The sequence below is a fragment of the Lampris incognitus genome, chromosome 3 (assembly GCF_029633865.1).
Source record: "Lampris incognitus isolate fLamInc1 chromosome 3, fLamInc1.hap2, whole genome shotgun sequence".
NCBI classification, from domain to species: domain Eukaryota; kingdom Metazoa; phylum Chordata; class Actinopteri; order Lampriformes; family Lampridae; genus Lampris; species Lampris incognitus.
In genome coordinates this window covers 28,298,506-28,317,044 of record NC_079213.1, presented here as the reverse complement: position 1 = coordinate 28,317,044, position 18,539 = coordinate 28,298,506, and the positions used below count along the sequence as shown (strand labels likewise).

The 18,539-nt window shown below is 45.0% G+C and overlaps 1 protein-coding gene across 2 annotated transcripts in view; it reads right to left on the bottom strand.

Annotated features, from left to right (window-relative positions):
- The window catches only part of ppfia2 (PTPRF interacting protein alpha 2), a 264,671-nt gene that overhangs the window by 70,418 nt on the left and 175,714 nt on the right, over window positions 1–18,539 (bottom strand). For both annotated transcript variants that reach the window (XM_056278056.1, XM_056278057.1), the window contains exon 2: window positions 6,836–6,937. In XM_056278056.1, the coding sequence (XP_056134031.1) occupies window positions 6,836–6,937 (102 nt within the window). The remainder of the gene's footprint in view (window positions 1–6,835; window positions 6,938–18,539) is intronic.

The window sequence follows — 18,539 nt, the reverse complement described above, 5'->3', positions numbered from 1 at the left end:
ATATATATATTTTTTTCTTATCTTTATCTACTTTTATTTTTTATCTTATTTGTTGTTGTTGAATGTTGATTATAAAGTCTATAATTCAGACGCATTTAAAACATTGCTGCTGCTGTTGCTGCTGAATAAATAATATTTTTTTATATTTATATAAAGTTATATAATAGAATAATAAAGCAATGTCGATTCTGTTCTTAATTAAGTGTCTTTTTTTCTTGCATAATAATCAAAAAGAACCGATAAGAGTATCGATAAAGTACCGAACCGATAAGCAGTACCGATAAGAGTAGTAGTATCGATAAAATCCTAACGATACCCGTCCCTAATCTTGATTGGAGTCCGCCTGTAGTAAATTCAATTGATTGGACATGATTTGGAAAGGCACACACCTGTCTATATAAGGTCCCACTGTTGACAGTGCATGTCAGAGCAGAAACCAAGCCATGAAGTCAAAGGAATTGTCTGTGGACCTCCGAGACAGGATTGTATCGAGGCACAGATCTGGGGAAGGGTAAAAAGAATTTCTACAGCTTTGAAGGTCCTGAAGAGCACAGTGGTCTCCATCATTCGTAAATGGAAGAAGTTTGGATCCACCAGGACTCTTCCTAGAGCTGGCCGCCCAGCCAAACTGAGCAATCGGGGGAGAAGGGCCTTGGTCAGGGAGGTGACCATGAACCCGATGGTCACTCTGACAGAGCTCCAGCATTCCTCTGTGGAGATGGGAGAACCTTCCAGAAGGACAACCATCTCTGCAGCACTCCACCAATCAGGCCTTTATGGTAGAGTGGCCAGACGGAAGCCTCTGCTCAGTAAAAGGCACATGACAGCCCGCTTGGAGTTTGCCAGAAAGCACCTAAAGGACTCTAGGACCATGAGAAATGAGATTCTCTGGTCTGATGAAACCAAGATTGAACTCTTTGGCCTGAATGCCAAACGTCACGTCTGGAGGAAACCCGGCACCTCTCATCACCTTCCTAATACCATCCCTACAGTTAAGCATGCTGGTGGCAGCAACATGTTGTGGGGATGTTTTTCAGTGGCAGGAACTGAGAGACTATTTAGGATCGAGGGAAAGATGAATGGAGCATAATACAGAGAGATCCTTGATGAAAACTTGCTCCAGAGCGCTCCGGACCTCAGACTGGGGCGAAGGTTTACCTTTCAACACGACAACGACCCTAAGCACACAGCCAAGACAACGAAGGGGTGGCTTCGGGACAAGTCTGTGAATGTCGTTGAGTGGTCCAGCCAGAGCCCAGACTTTAACTCCATAGAACATCTCTGGAAAGACCTGAAAATAGCTGTGCAGCGACACTCCCCATCTAACCTTACAGAGCTTGAGAGGATCTGAAGAGAAGAATGGGAGAAATACCCCAAATATAGGTGTGCCAAGCTTGTAGCTTCATACCCAGGAAGACTTGAGGCTGTAATCGCTGCCAAGGGTGCCTCAGCCAAGTACTGAGTAAAGTACTTGGCTGAGTACTGGTTTCCTCCAGACGTGACGCTTGGCATTCAGGCCAAAGAGTTCAATCTTGGTTTCATCGGACCAGAGAATCTTGTTTCTCAAGGTCTGAGAGTCCTTTAGGTGCTTTCTGGCAAACTCCAAGCGGGCTGTCATGTGCCTTTTACTGAGCAGAGGCTTCTGTCTGGCCACTCTACCATAAAGGCCTGATTGATGGAGTGCTGCAGAGATGGTTGTCCTTCTGGAAGGGTCTCCCATCTCCACAGAGGAACGCTGGAGCTCTGTCAGAGTGACCATCGGGTTCTTGGTCACCTCCCTGACCAAGGCCCTTCTCCCCCGATTGCTCAGTTTGGCTGGGCGGCCAGCTGTAGGAAGAGTCCTGGTGGACCCAAACTTCTTCCATTTACGAATGATGGAGACCACTGTGCTCTTCGGGACCTTCAAAGCTGTAGAAATGTTTTGTACTCTTCCCCAGATCTGTGCCTCGATACAATCCTGTCTCGGAGGTCCACAGACAATTCCTTTGACTTCATGGCTTGGTTTCTGCTCTGACATGCACTGTCAACAGTGGGACCTTATATAGACAGGTGTGTGCCTTTCCAAATTATGTCCAATCCATTGACTTTACTACAGGTGGACTCCAATCAAGATGTAGAAACATCTCAAGGAAAATCAGTGGAAACAGGATGAACCTGAGCTCAATTCTGAGTGTCATAGCAAAGGGTGTGAATACTTATGTACATGCAATATTTCAGTTTTTTATTTTTAATAAATTTGCAAAAATTTCTACAAAACCTTTTTCACTTTGTCATTATGGGGTATTGTGTGTAGATTGATGAGAAAAAAAGGGGATTTAATCCATTTTGGGATAAGGCTGTAACATAACAAAATGTGGGGAAAGTGAAGGGGTGTGAATACATTCCGGATGCACTGTGTATATATATATATATTTATATGTGTGTGTGTGTGTGTGTGTGTGTATATATATATAAACCAAGTCAGTGCATTCTTAGTGTGGGTCCCGTGTCTGGATAAATGGGGAGGGTTGCATCAGGAAGGGCATCCAGTGTCAAACCTTTGGCAAATCAAATGTGCAGCTCATAAATCAGATTTCCATACCAGATCGGTCGAGGCCCGGGTTATCAACGACCTCCTGTATATATAAACACTCTGAGAGCCATAATATTGAGCAGCAACATCATTCCAGAACCCATGAATGTGAAAACTTGAATGAATAGCAACACTACATACAGGTATTTATGATTATTCAGTGTTGTTATTCTCACTTTGTTATATAATGCAGCCTATTGGCAGCCCAGGAAGTTAATTTTCACATTCACAGATTGTTCGTCACCGGCGGACACAATTTTGCCAATGTTTCAGACATACAGAAGACTTTCGATACATGCCGAGTCCAAAAATACCCATACATATAGACAGAGATCCCACCACCACAACTGACTCTTTTATGTTTCTCTCGGAACATACATCAGTAATAACCTGTAGTGGAAAAGTAACACTGAACACAATGATGTGTTCATTGTTAGTTAAACACTCAACGACTTTACTTCCTTAGGCAGCTGAAAACATACCAGATCAAGCATGAACTTCTAATTCTGTTCTACTCAGCCATCATCGAGTCCATCATCACATCTTCTATTACAGCAGCGGTCGGGAACCTATGGCTCGCGAGCCATATATGGCTCTTCCGGTGACGGCATATGGCTCCCAGACAATTTTGAGTTGAAAATTTTTTTTTTTAAAAATCAGTTTGGAACTGATTTTAAAATACTTGTGATATTTCTTAATAATACTGTGTCATTTTAAAGTAAACAGAAATCAGTTTTGAAGATAAATTTCACGGTTCACGGGTAACCCGTGGGTCGGGTCGGGAACCAATGGCTCGCGAGCATGTCCGGGTCATTGTAAAGGTGAAGAAATCAATTTTATCAGATAGCCAACTAGTTTATCCGCTTCAACCCTTGTAACAGAAAAGGTAGCGAAAAGAAAAAAAGACGATGATTACCGTGCATTCCAGGCTGCGTGCACAGAGGAATCTGCATTTGTGGAGAGAGCAGGATCTGCCGTATGTCTAATATGCAATGATAAAATTGCATCGATGAAACGGTCAAATATAAAGCGGCACTTCGATACGCACCATGCTTCATTTGCATGGAAATCTCCAGCGGGGGACAGCAGGAAAAGGGCATGCGAGGAGCTACAGCGGAGAGTGCAGACGAGTCAGCAGCAACCACGTGTGTGGACCAAGCAAGGTGACGGGAATTCCGCTAGCTTTGCGGGGGCTTTGGCAATAGTAAGGAATGGAAAGTCATTCACAGATGGCGAGTATGCCAAAACATTCATGCTTGATGTGGCCAATGAACTGTTTGATGACTTCCCAAATAAAGACAAGATAATCAAACGAATAAAAGACATGCCCCTGTCAGTAAGAACTGTGCACGATCGTAGCATCATGATGGCAAATCAAGTCGAGGAAACACAAATTAAGGACATAAACGCCGGGGCATACTTTTCTCTCGCGTTAGATGAGTCAACAGACGTTTGCCATCTATCTCAGTGCAGTATCATTGCCAGGTATGCTGCAGGTGACACACTGCGTGAGGAAAGCTTGGCTGTTTTGCCAATGAAAGGGACAACAAGAGGAGAGGATTTATTCACGTCTTTCATGGAGTTTGCTAAAGAAAAAAAACTACCGATGGATAAACTTATTTCTGTCTGTACTGATGGTGCACCCTGTATGTTGGGGAAGAACAAAGGATTTGTAGCGCTTCTCCGTGAACATGAAAAGAGCGCCATCCTAAGTTTTCATTGCATCCTGCACCAGGAGGCGCTTTGCGCTCAGACGTGTGGCCAGGAGCTTGGCGAGGTGATGTCTCTGGTCATTCGAGTGGTCAACTTTATTGTTGCCCGAGCTTTAAATGATCGCCAGTTTAAAGCTCTGTTAGGAGAAGCTGGGAATCATTATCCCGGTCTGCTTTTACACAGCAACGTGCGTTGGTTGTCAAGGGGGAAGGTGCTCAGCCGTTTTGCAGCTTGTCTGAGTGAAATCCGGACTTTTCTTGAAATGAAAGGCGTCAAGCATCCTGAGCTAGACAACACTGACTGGCTCCTGCAGTTTCACTATCTCGTGGACATAACTGGCCATCTGAACCAGCTCAATGTGAAAATGCAAGGTATTGGAAATACAATCTCATCCCTTCAACAAGCAGTGTTTGCATTTGAAAGCAAGCTGGAAGTCTTTCTCAGGGACATTGAAACAGGTCGTCCTCTGCACTTTGAAAGACTGCAACAATTTAGAGCTGCATGCTTAGCAAGTGACTCCACTCAACATCTGGATCTCCAGCAGCTAGCTGGCTTTACGTCCAATCTCCTGCAGTCATTCAAAGCACGTTTTGGAGAATTTCGTGCGCGCACTGGTCTTTTCAAGTTCATCACTCATCCACATGAGTGTGCAGTGGACAAAATCGACCTGACATGCATCCCCGGGGTCTCTATCGGAGACTTTGAGCTGGAAGTTGCTGACCTGAAGGCATCAGACATGTGGATGAGTAAGTTCAAGTCACTTAATGGAGAGTTGGAAAGTATTGCGCGACAGCGAGCAGAGCTGGCGAGGGAACACAAGTGGACAGAAATGAAAAATCTTCAACTTGAAGACCAGCTGATTCTTAAAACTTGGAACGAGCTTCCTGTGACATACCACACAATGCAGCGTGTGAGTATTGCCGTATTGACCATGTTTGGCTCTACATATGCATGTGAGCAGTCATTCTCGCATATGAGGAACATTAAGACCAACCTACGCTCACGTTTAACTGATGGAAGCCTCAACGCCTGCATGAAGCTCAACCTCACCACGTATGAACCAGACTACAATGCCATCAGCAAAACCATGCAGCACCAGAAGTCGCATTAAAAGTAAGACATATTTAAGTTATTATACGTTAAAAATACTATATGGCTCTCAATGAAATATATTTAGAAATATTTGGCTTTTATGGCTCTCCCAGTCAAAAAGGTTCCTGACCCCTGTATTACAGTATGGTAAGGCAGCACAAACAGGTAAACACGGAAAAAAACTGCAACGGATTATCAACAAGGCATCCAAATTCATAGGCAACCCACTCCCCTCAGTTGAATCTACATATACTCACTGGCAGTGATGGCTGGCGGTGATATAGAGTGGGTGGACCAACGTGAATTATACCCATCAATAGTTCCTGCAGCAGCAACAGCAGCATCACATCTGAGATACCAAGTTACAGCAACGACACTATAGAGAAGTACCCACAAGAATGGCCAGAGGCCAAAAAAATTCTCTCTGTATCTGTCTTTCTATTTCTCTCCCTCTCCCTCTCTCTCTCTCTCACACACACACACACACACAGTAAAAACAACCCATTTAGATATGTATATCCTACGCTTTTCTTGTGACTATTTGGTGCTGTTGCTGCTCTAGGTTCCACCAAAATTTAAACAATCTGTTCTAAGGTTGTTGTTTTTTTTTGCGACAATTTTCCTATCTGTAATGTAAAAGATAGGGAAGGCTTGCCCTGGTAGCCCATTTATACTAGCCGTTCCTGCTTACCGGACTGTAAAGCGAACAAAGAAGATCATCTCCAACCCCTCACATCCTGTTCATCACATCTTCCAGCTCCTTCCCTCAGGGAGGCGTTACAGGTCACTGTGCACTAAGACCTCTAGTCCCATCCTCACACACTACTGGCATAGCTATGCGTGTGCATATGTACCATTCACCTATTGTATGTGGTTGTGTGCAATATGTTCTGTATCACTGTATTATTGTTTCATGATACCATGTGGCGTGTCTGCTGTTGTCTATGAATATGTATTGTGCTGCAGAGTTTTTACATATTGTACCAAAAATAAACTCCAGTGACCTTGGTCGTGCGGTTAATAAACTGACCAACTGTCTGGAGTGTTAACTCCTACAAGATATACTATATAGAGAGAGATACTATTGAAAATTCTGGTTGTTTCCCTTTAAGTGTAATGTGCAGATGAAATTGCAAATTTCAATATAACGGGAAATGATAGGTGACTACATGTCACCAGAAAGTACATCTCCACCTGGTTTTTCCTCGACCTAGATCTGTTTAGGAAAGGAGCTGGGACAAGGCATCAAAGGCAGTTCATGTTATGAAAAAGTTGTTTAGCGACTAACTGAGGCAGACTTATTCAAAATGCTTCAAACAGACTAATGGCCAACTCTTGCCAATTATCAGTGCCAGAGTGGGCAGAGTGTTGAGCCATACGGGAGAAAGTAAGTGAGCAACTCGTTCAGTGAGACTGTACACATGACGCATGTTTCGGTCGTGCCCAAGCTCAACTCACCCTGGTGTTGTTCCTCTCAGCCTTCAGTTCGGAGATCTCCTCTTCTTTCTCCAGCAGTTGCTCCCGACAGGCATTGAGCTCCTTGGTCAGCGCCGCAAACTCCTGGTCAACAAAAAGAAAAATCATAAGTCAGTGACATACTTCATAATCCACTACAACATCCATAAGGGATAAGGGCACCATCACGGGTACTGCAATGTAAAGCGGGATGAAACACAGCTGATGAGAAAGCCTGCATAAAAATGTATTAATATTCACACTCCAAGATACAACCATTCTCTGGCCACATAAAACACTCATTATCATCAGCAGTCACTCGAGGTCGCGTATGACTGTCCTCCTTCTGGGTCCTTGTGAGTCTTCAGGTGGGCGTAGAGGCCGATCCTGGAGCAACATATTTTGAGGCAATTGGGGCAAGGGTGTGACGAGGTGGTTGAGGATGTAGTTTGGGCCTTTTCTGGTAACTCGCTCCTTTCTGAGTTTGGGCTTGTTTTCAGCAGCACGGTGAAGGTCATGGTTGTAGTGCCCAGCACGCTCACGGACAGCCAGTCTCCAGGCCTCCCTGTTTTTTTTTGCTGCTTGTTCCCAGGTGTTACGGTCGATGCCAAACTTTTTGATGTGGGCCTTGATATTATCTTTATATCACTTCTTTTGTCCTCCGAGGGCACGGCGTCCTGTCACAAGCTCAGAGTAAAGGACTTGCTTCGGGAGGCGAGAGTCAGACATGCGGAGGACGTGGCCAGTCCATCTCAGCTGATGTTGAGCGACGGTGGCAGTTATAGTAGGCGTGTTGGCCTCCTCGAGGATGGTGAGGTTGGTGTGCTTATCCTCCCAGCTGATCTTACAAATCTTCCTGAGGCATGGCGTGTTGGTATGCCTCGTGTGCCTTCAGGTGTCTGCCACACTAACATCAAGCCAAATAGATGTTCTTTAAAACACGTTCATCTGAGGGTCCAAGATTATGTTTATTCATTGATTTTTTTTTTCCCAAAGGGATTTCTTATGCTCTTCCTTCTGTAATTAAGGAATGTGACCAAGAACAGGTCAGCCCTGCATTTCCGTGTTGGGGGGTGGGGGGGGGTGTAAATCTGTTGGACAATATGAAAGGGGATTGAATGTGTCAACAGTAATTTTTTAAAAAAAATTTTCCCCCCCTTTATCTCCCCAATTGTCAATTGTACCCATCCAATTACCCCGCTTTTCTGAGCCGCTGCTCCATCTCCTCCGCTCATCTGGGGAGGGCTGTACACTACCACATGCCTCCTCCGATACATGTGGAGTCACCAGCAGCTTCTTTTCACCTGATAGGAGTTTCGCCAGGGGAATGTAGCGCATGGGACGGTCACGCTATTGCCCATCAGTCCCCCCCCCGACCGACCGAAGGAGGCGCTAGTGCAGTGACTGCGACACATACCCACATCCGGCTCCCCACCCCAAGCCGGAGGTAAGATGGGGATTCGAACCAGCGATCCCCGTGTTGCTAGGCAACAGAATAGATCACTACGCTACCTGAATGCCCCCGTCAATGGTAATCTTTATATGAGAGCACAGGAGGATGTACTCTATGTAGTGCAGCGGGCACAAAGTTGGGTGTAGTAGACTTCAAACATGATTAATGCATGACAGCACTTAGCAAGAACAAGGCAGGAATGAGAAGATCTTGCTTTGCACTGCCTATGGTGCAGAGGTGCATCTGAACTCATCACCACCCTTTACAGTTGCTGTATATGCTGCTTCAAATGAGGTGTCAGGGTGAGTTCACTCATGTGAGCCAACGTAATGCTGCTGTTATACTGTGGTACATAAACCAATCTAAAGACTCCCGAATGGCTGTTTTCAGTAAAACCATAGTTTTAAAGAGGGGATACTAAACTTTCAGGCAATAAGATCACTGTTGCGGACCAGAAATCTCAACACTTCCCGAATATAGTTGATATGTCAGTCGGTAAAGACACTACCTTGGTGTCCGCATGCAAGGACAGAGAACCCCATCCCCTCCCTCCCTCTCACTATCTCTCTGTTCATCTTGCTGTCTGTCATTATCTTTTTTCATTTCTACATGTCCATTTCTCTGCTGAGGGATAATGACAACAGGATTTAAATACCACGAAACTTGTACAATAATTACAGCTATTGGGACTGTCTGGACCCCTCAAATAGCCCCCAGTTGCTCCTCAGAGCTGAAAGAAGGAAACAAATCATCTGAAATTCTACTGGGCTGCCATTTCCCTAAACTGACTTCCTAGTGACTGACTCAATAAACAGATTTCATGTAACATTTGCGATGCTATCAGTACAGTAAACAACCATCATAGAGCACTCATGGCACTCTCAGCCTGCCGCTCAGATGACGACAAACCCTTGTGTCTTGCAGCCAAGTCGGAATCCAGCAATGATCAAACAGGCAAGTCTTTGGATGGAGCCAGGTGAAGTAGAGGACACACACACATACACACACACACACACACACACACACACACACACACACACACACACACACACACACACACACACACACACACACACACACACACACACACAAGCCTTCAATGTGACACCGCACCGCAACACATGCTAACATGCTGTGTGGTCGATTAACACACAAATTTATGCATGAATGTGTGGAAGTACTGAAAGTACACAGAGACTGGAAATTGAAATTAGATAACTTGCCCCCTCAAGGTCGATGGCGCCCAGAGTATATTGATTTCCCCCCCACTCATATACGGTTATTACCCCCCAAACTGTAGCTGGGAAAAAGCATAAGGTTGAAAACAAATAAACAATCACATTTAAAGACAAGTTTCAAGATGTCAAGCATTAATTTCTTTAGTCAACATTTCTTTAAATGACTTGAAACGAGTCACCTCAACACGACAAACATTTTGTGTTGACTGACTTTTTTCTTTTGCTACCCCCCCCTCCCTTTTTTTTCTCCCTAATTGTATGCGGCCAATTACCCCACTCTTCCGAGCCGTCTCGGTCACAGCTGCACCCCCTCTGCCAATCCGGGGAGGGCAGCAGACTACCACATGCCTCCTCCGATACATGTGGAGTCGCCAGCCGCTTCTTTTCACCTGACAGTGAAGAGTTTCGCTAGGGGCATGTAGCGCGTGGGGGAAATCACACTATTCCACCCAGTTCCCCCCTCTCCCCGGCTAGTGCAGCGACCAGGACACATACCAACATCCAGCTTCCCACCCGCAGACACGGCCAATTAAGTCTGTAGGGACGCCCGACCAAGCCGGAGGTAACACGGGGATTCGAACCGGCGATCCCCGTGCTGGTAGGCAATGACCGCTATGCTACCCCGATGCCCGTGTTGACTGTCTTTTTAAGTCAGAATCTATACACCATTTATCCTTCCAGGGACAAGGATAAGTATTCAGTGTTACTAGCAAATTCAGTCACCTGTGGTCATATTGTGCCTGATAGCGAATGTAATTGTCCAAATCTTCAAATGATTTCAAGACTTGTAGTCAAATCACTAGATTTCATTTTATACCAACAATAGCAGTTTTAGTCTTGTATGACTGATGGGCCCAATGTGCCTTTACTACATTGCATCCTTTGCGATGTGACTATTGCACATGAGTGTAAAGTGATGTCAATTTAGAAACAACACTACATTGTTCAGCCCTGGAAGAACGAGTCAGGTAGACTTTTAACCCTTCTCAATTATTTGATGTTTGAAATCCTAGAGAGCAGGAGGCTAACCCATCTACAGCGGTCAGGATCAGAGGCATTGGGATCATGGATTGCAAGGACTTAAAAGTCTTACTGAAATCGAAGACCAGGTTACTATGGCTTTTCTTGGCAGGTGACTTTTTTTTTATTGCTTTCTGCAAAGAGAAAGAAAGCTGCCTCATGCTTGTATGCAGGGAAAACCAAGCCCCAGTACAGAATTGGGCAGGGCACCCCCATCGCAAACGCTTATAACATTGGCCTGGTGTAGGTGGCGAGAGGTAGCAGCATGTGGCTAGTTAGCAAGAGCCCCAGGATAGCTGATGAGCTCAGAGAGTCGACAAGCGTACGAGATGGGGATTTTCACACTGCTACTTTATTCTATCATACATACATCGACCATACAACGCCGGGTCTCCACGGCACTATGTTCACCGACCACACATGAACAGTAAAACATGAAACTCATAACCTGCACCAACTTGTTATGGTGAGAGTTCGCTCTTGTGGATGTCAGTGGAAGCAGCACTAGTGCGTAACAACAAAAAAGGAGGAGCCACCCTGTGGCGTTATTTGGCGTTACAGCACACCTGTACTTATATTTACCGGACTCCTGACTGTTACACACTGACGTCAACATAAGTCAGAAGTTAAAGGTTGGTCTCTGAGGTCAAATGTGCTCAGAGGTCCCGCTGAATTAAAAACTAAGCTTAGCTTTGAGGATCAGGTTAGCGATCAAGACCTCACTGTTACCATGGTAACAAGATGGCGCCGACAGATGGCGACATGCTACAAGCTTCTCGCTCCCTTGTTGAACTAATAAGTGACAACAATAAAGATGCCTATAGGAAGGAGGTGAGGGACCCATCCATATGGTGTCAAGATAACCTCTCCCTAAATGTTGAGAAAACAAAGGCGATATATGTTGATTTTAGGAAGTCCAAAACGCTTCAGACACCAGTTTACATCAACAACGTCCCTGTTGAAATTGTGAAGAACTTCAGACTTTTAGGCATTCAGATATCAGACTCCCTCTCCTGGTCTCTAAACAACAGTCGTATCACTAAGAAGGCACAACAGAGACTATACTTTCTGAGATGTCTTAAAAAATTCAGAATGTCCACAGAAACCCTGGTCAGTTTCTATCAGACTACCGCAGAGAGCATCCTTACTGGAAGCATACTAGTGTGGTTTGGCAACCTGACTGAACACGACCACAAATAACTGAGAAGGATAGTAAAAATGGCTTCAAACATCATAGGAGCAGCACTGCCACAGCTTCAGGGCATGCACACCGTCCGTTGGAGAAGGAAGGCCCTAAGTATGATGGAGAACACCATCCACCCAGCACATGGTCTGCTCTCCTCCTTCCCTCAGGACAATGTTTACAGAGCATCAGAGTTCCAACCAGCCGCCTCAAAGACTGTGTTTACCCCCAGGCCCTCAGAATAATAAACAGTAGGCCCATTACATAACTTCAGTGATTGAATATTTCTTATTTATTGTTGTTTTCATTTCTTATTTCCTTATTTATAGTTTTAAGAGACCCTGTGATGGCCTGGCAGCCTGTCCAGGGTGTCTCCCGCCTGCCGCCCAATGACTGCTGGAACAGGCTCCAGCATCCCCGCGACCCTGAGAGCAGGATAAGTGGTTCAGATGATGGATGGATGGATAGTTTTAAGAGCTGAGAGAGTCAGGCCACATACATTTCATTGCATTTGAAGGTACATGGTACTTCTATATGTATATGACAATAAAGTGAAACTTGAACTTGTAACAGCAGAGAGGAAACTGCTGTTGGCATGGCAACTGACTCGCCGTGACCGAGGAGTTTGTTTGCATGGTCAACTCAATAAGGAAAAACATATGTGCTGCGAAGACGAGCAATATGTGGATATTTGTGTTATCATAAAGATGTTTGCAATTAAATCATTAAATATGATTTTTCTTATGTTATAGTTGCTATTATTATATAGGCCTCTGTGATTTTTTTTTAAAATTCCTAGCATGCATCTTGAGTAATCAATAAAGGATGCTCCTCGGTGGAAGTGTTGTGAAGGAATATCTCCACGCCTTATGTCAAATGTTTCGACTGCAAATCTGGTATGTGAGACACTAAAAGAACAAGCGTAGTACTCGTGAATCGGAGCTCATCACAGAGCTCATGGCACAAGTCCTCGTTTGCCTTAGTGCTTATGAGACCTAACGATCCCTCACCTGCACTCTCGCCACACTGCAAAGCTTTTGTGCTCCTCAGCACTGGACAACAATGCAGTCTCAAGTGCTCCTCAGCACTTCCTTAAATTAGTTGTCTTAGTAGCATCATTTTTTTTCTCTGAACTGAGTGAGAGAAATACTGGCAACCCAGAGGGCCAGGAAATGCTTTCAAACAATATCTTGCCCTGTAGGCCTCAGTGTCAGCGTCAGTGACAGATTATTGCACCCGCTGTAGCAAAATTTCCTACAAGACATCCTACAACTTTTTACACAGTATATTTCCCCTCTGGAAATATTGTTTAGCCAGCATTACAGCAGACACAGATATGAGACCTGAGCTCTGCACCAGCATGTTTAGTTTACATCATTTTCTAATCTTTGTCCCCTCTCCAGCACCCAGAAACCCACCTTTGATTAACTGCTCCATGTTTTGTCACTTAATCAATGTTTCACAGCCAACCTCTCTCTCTCTCTCACACACACACACACACACACACACACACACACACACACATGGACACTGATATTGTTGAAGAGTCACATGGCATGCTGAGACGAGAAGCACTTACAAGCAAGTAGAGATGAAGCTTCAAGAGGCGGTCGCTACAGAACCACCCACACAGAATTGCTGCATGGCAGATCACCGCCGACTGACTCAGCGGAGATCTGCCATGGCTCTGTATGGGCCCTGTCACGAACCAGCAGGCAATTCTAGGTGTGTGTATCTGTAATGTGTAATGACTCATCACTGTTATTCAGGTCAGCATATAACCAGATATAAAGAACATGCTTTCTTATAAAGTCTCATCTCATCATCAGCCACTTCTCCAGGGTCGGGTCGCGGTGGCAGCAAGCTAAGCAGCGCACTCCAGATGTCCCCCTCCTCAGCAACGTCCTCAAGCTCCTCCTGGGGGATCCCAAGGCATTCCCAGGCCAGATTAGATATGTAGTCCCTCCAGCGAGTTCTGGGTCTACCGCGGGGGTCTCCTCCCAGCTGGCCGTGCCCGGAAAACCTCCAAAGGAAGGCGCCCAGGAGGCATCCTGATCAGATGCCCGAACCACCTCAACTGGCTTCTTTCGACGCCAAGGAGCAGCGGCTTCACTCCGAGCTCCCTCCAGATGTCCAAGCTCCTCACCCTAAGGCTGAGCCCAGACACCCTACAGAGGAAACTCATTTCAGCCGCTTGTATCCACGATCTCACCCTTTCGGTCACTGCCCACTACTTATAAAGTCAAATGTGAAAAACAAGGTTGCTCCATAGCCAATTTATCCAAGGTTAGCTAGGTATCAGAATGATTCTGCATTTCATCAGCTCTAGAAACTGCAACAGATATGTGCACCAATATCCCCATGCTGACATCACAAACGTTAACCAACAATACATAAACCACTTGACTTTCACCAAAGTTCCTACTATCCCTGCATAGCTTAATTATCAATTCTATAATTCAACGACAGTCAACAAACGAGACTTAGACTCCACTCTCTGATATTTATGTTACTGTAACTCTCAAGGAAAACACAACTCAGTAAAACCTTATTCCCAAGAAGAGTCTGTGCAGCTCATGGTCTCATAAAAAAACATCAATAAGGACGGTAGGAGAGTGGAATGAGAACATGAAAAGAAAGCGAAAAATATTGCATGGATGGATGCACTCCGGGAAATGCTGTGCTGAAAAGCTCCAGAGAGAGCTCCAGAGAGAGCTCCAGAGAGAGAGAGAGAGGAGAAAAGCAGAAAGAAACCTAACAAAACCACTACAATATCCATAGTAATTACAAAGACCATCCTGAACACAGCACTTAAAGTGGACTTTGTCCGGACTTCCGGTAAGATGGCGACTTGAATAGCAGCACAACTTTCTGCGTCTCGCAAGTTGGCTAAAATAAATCCTCTAAAACACTAAACTCGACGCAAAAAAAGGTGAGAAATGAGAAGAGGAGGTAATTCGAGTAAAGGCAGTCGTACAATCCAAAAGGGTAACGCACCAGATACACAGGGAGCGAAGAAACAGTCGGAGCAAGGTAATAGCAAACACGAGGTAGAAGAAGCTACAATGGCGGCGGATACAGCTGAGACATTGCGTGCTGGATTAGCAGCTATCGCTAAAGAGATAAAAGAATTCAAACAAGAGCTACGAGGTGACTTTGCCAGCCTCAAAGATGAGGTAAAAAGGGAAGTGAAGGAAGAGATTGCTTGCTTCCGATAAGAAATGACACAGAAGTTTGCAGAGAGCAACGACGAAATACAGGCGCAGAAAGCGCACATGAGTGAGGCCCAGAAGCGCATAGCCAAGCTAGAGGAATGGCAGGCAGACTCGACAGAACTGCTGATGGACATGTCGACCCAAATGCACCAGATGCAAGAAAAAAATAATAAACCTGGAAGGGTGGTCAAGGAGGAACAATATTCGAATCTTTGGTGTGCCAGAGGAAACGGAGGGAGGCTCCATTACCCAGTACGTGGAACAATTCTTGAACACTCAACTTGACTTAGAAGAAGGGACCAATCTCCAGATACAAAGAGCTCACAGAGCCCTCGCTCAAAAACCCCCTCCGACAGCTCCCCCCAGGTCAATAGTGGTGAACTTTCAACAGTTTGAAATAAAAGAAATGATTCTCAAGAAAGCATGGAAAAAGAATAAGATAGAGATAGGGGACAAACGTATTGACTTTGATCACGATTACGCAGCTGAAGTGGTCCGGAAAAGAAAATCATATTTGGACATAAAGAAAGTGCTCAAGGGTAAAGGAATTCGTTTCCAGACACCCCTCGCCAAAATAAGGACCCACTGGAACAACGGAACGAAGACATACGACAATGCCAGGGAAACTGCGATGGACATGAAGACGAGAGGCTGCGACATCGAGATACCAGACAATGACACAGCAACCACGGCCACAGAGCAGGTGGAGGCGACTGGGATGCGAGCAGGGTGGCAACGAGTCCAAGGTGCAAAAGGAGGATGTGAAGCTGCACAGCGAGCGAAAGAGAAGCTCCAGGCCTATCGGAGAAAGTAGGATTGGTATCGTTCTGACTGAGTTGAGCTCCATTACAAAAGGCTTTTTCATCACATGCCATGGAGAGAGGTAGGCTATACGGTTGCCAAACGTTGGACATACCTAGACAAGGCTGTAGGCTTATCCCATGTGATGGGCAAAATGTCAAGTCTAGAGTGGGGCCCTTTCTGAAAAGGATTTCCCCTTCACCTACCAACGGGGACTCGGGGTGGTTAGGCCCCTTTAGTTGGAAGTTATTTTTGTTGTTGATTAATGTATTTTATATTTGTAGTTTTTTTGTTTGGAGCTCTGTGGGAATATATGGAAAAAGAGTATCAATATGTCTAGATGGTTCACACTACTAAAATAATGTCGATGAATGTTAATGGTCTAAATATGTTAAAGAAGAGGGAAAAGGTTATGATTAAGCTAAAAAAGGAGGATGTACAAATCATATTCCTCCAAGAGACCCATTTAACACAGATAGAGCATGAGCTGCGAGAAGTGATGTGAATTGCAGGACACATTGATCATCGACACTTCGAACGCACCTTGCAGCCCCGGGTTTATCCCGGGGCCACGCCTGTCTGAGCGTCGCTTTGCCATCAATCAGGAAGGAGAGGGTCACCTCTCCCACCCGCGGCTGGGGTGTCGCAAGCCTCCGCGGTTCGTCCCCCCCAAGTGAAGACCGTGTCGGTTTCAGTGTAGCCCCCCCTCTATGCTCCGTTGTCCCACACGCACACCCGCCTTCGCCGGGTCCCGCATGAGTCGGCAGTGGCAGCCGGTGGGCGCGACGGTCTTGGACTGTGTTTCGCCGCTGACCGCGTTACGCGTGCGGGTCGGGGTTTCCGTGAGCGCCAAGAGAGCAAAGGCAGCTGCCGTGCACCAGCCAGCCACGCAAGCACGCACGCCATCCACGATCGGACTACGACCTCAGATCAGACGAGACAACCCGCTGAATTTAAGCCCATTACTAAGCGGAGGTCCATGAATACTGGGATGGCATCCAGCGCTTTACCTGTGCCCCCGTCCATAGGGTTAGTGGTTGTGTCAGGAAGGGCATCCGATGTAAAATTTTGCCAGATCATTATGCGGATTGACAAGACCGCCATCGGTGTTGTGCCCTCACAGGGTACCGATGGAAACTGTCGATTCCGCTGTGGCGACCCCTGGGAAACAGGGAACAAGCCGAAAGAAGAAGAAGAAGAGAGCATGGGAAACTTAAGAAATATGGGTACAGACATTCATATTATAGCTCCTACAAGGAAGGGCGCAGGAGAGGTGTTGCAATTTTAATATCAAACAAAACTCAATTCGATTATGATAGGGAGATTGGAGACAAGGAGGGGAGATAGATTATAGTGAAGGGTAGGTTAGAGAACAAACCAGTGACATTGGTAAATACATACGCCCCTCCTGAAAGTGAGAAAAGATTTTTTAAATCTTTGTTTGATGAGATAGCAAACGAGTCAGAGGGGCTCTTAATATGTGGGGGAGATTTGAATGTCGTTTTGAATCACAAAATGGATACGACCAGTATCAAAAGGACTAAAACACAGGTCACTCGATTTGTAATTATATCACTGGAAGAGATGGGGATGGATGATGTGTGGAAACAATTACACCCTTAGGAAAAAGACTATACACATTACTCAGCTGTACATAAAGTTCATTCAAGGATAGACTATTTCCTTATGAGCAAAGACAATATTTACAGAGTAAAGGAGTGTAGGATTGGAGGGGTGGATATCTCGGATCACAACCCAGTATATTTAGAAATTAACTTCAATTGTAGAAAGCGAAATACGGTTTGGAGGTTTAATGTGGGTCTACTGAATAGTGAGCAGAGTAAGATTATGTTAAAGACGGATATTCGGACATATCTAGAAGAAAACAGCAATGGGGAAGTAGACCCAACAACATTTTGGGATGCCATGAAGGCGGTCATCAGGGGAAAGTTAATAGCGCATTCAGCATTGATCAAAAAGGCAAGATCGATTATATCCAGAAAGAATACGGACAGGTTAAGAGAAATGGAGAGGGAATACCAGACTATGGGAAATCCCGTGGTGTTGGAGCAAATCAAATCGGCCAAGTCAGACATTAATAAGGAACTGTTAGATGAAGTTGAGAAAAAAAGCTTGTTTCTCAAACAAAGATATTATGAAACAGGCCCGCGCGCAACTAAACTGTTGGCAAAACGTATTCGCAAACAGCAAGCAGTTGGCCATATACATAAGATCAGAGACCCACATTCAAATGAGTTAACGAATATACCAGAAGCATAGAGGACATATTTTTGGGATATTATAGAGAGCTATATTCACAACCCACACCTGCACCCGAAGCGGAAATTAATACCTTTTTGAATTCATTAGATTTACCCTCAATTGGCTGGCTCCAAAATGACAAATTAACAGCTGACATCAAGATGGAAGAGGTGATAGATGCAATAAATTCTTTGAAAAACAATAGAAGCCCGGGCAGCGATGGATACCCTGCGGAATGGTACAAAGTGTTTAGGGAAGAGCTGGCACCGTTACTTCTGAGATCCTTCAATTGGACACTTCACAATAATAAGATACCACCATCATGGTCAGAGGCAATAATCACAGTCATTCCAAAACCGGGAAAGGATAAAGAATATTGTGGAAACTACAGACCTATTTCATTATTAAATGTAGATTATAAAATATATACGACAATTATCTCTAAACGGTTAAACTCATTCATAGGTGATTTGATAGATGAAGATCAAACAGGATTCATGAGAGAAAGACAAACGCATGATAATATCAGAAGGAC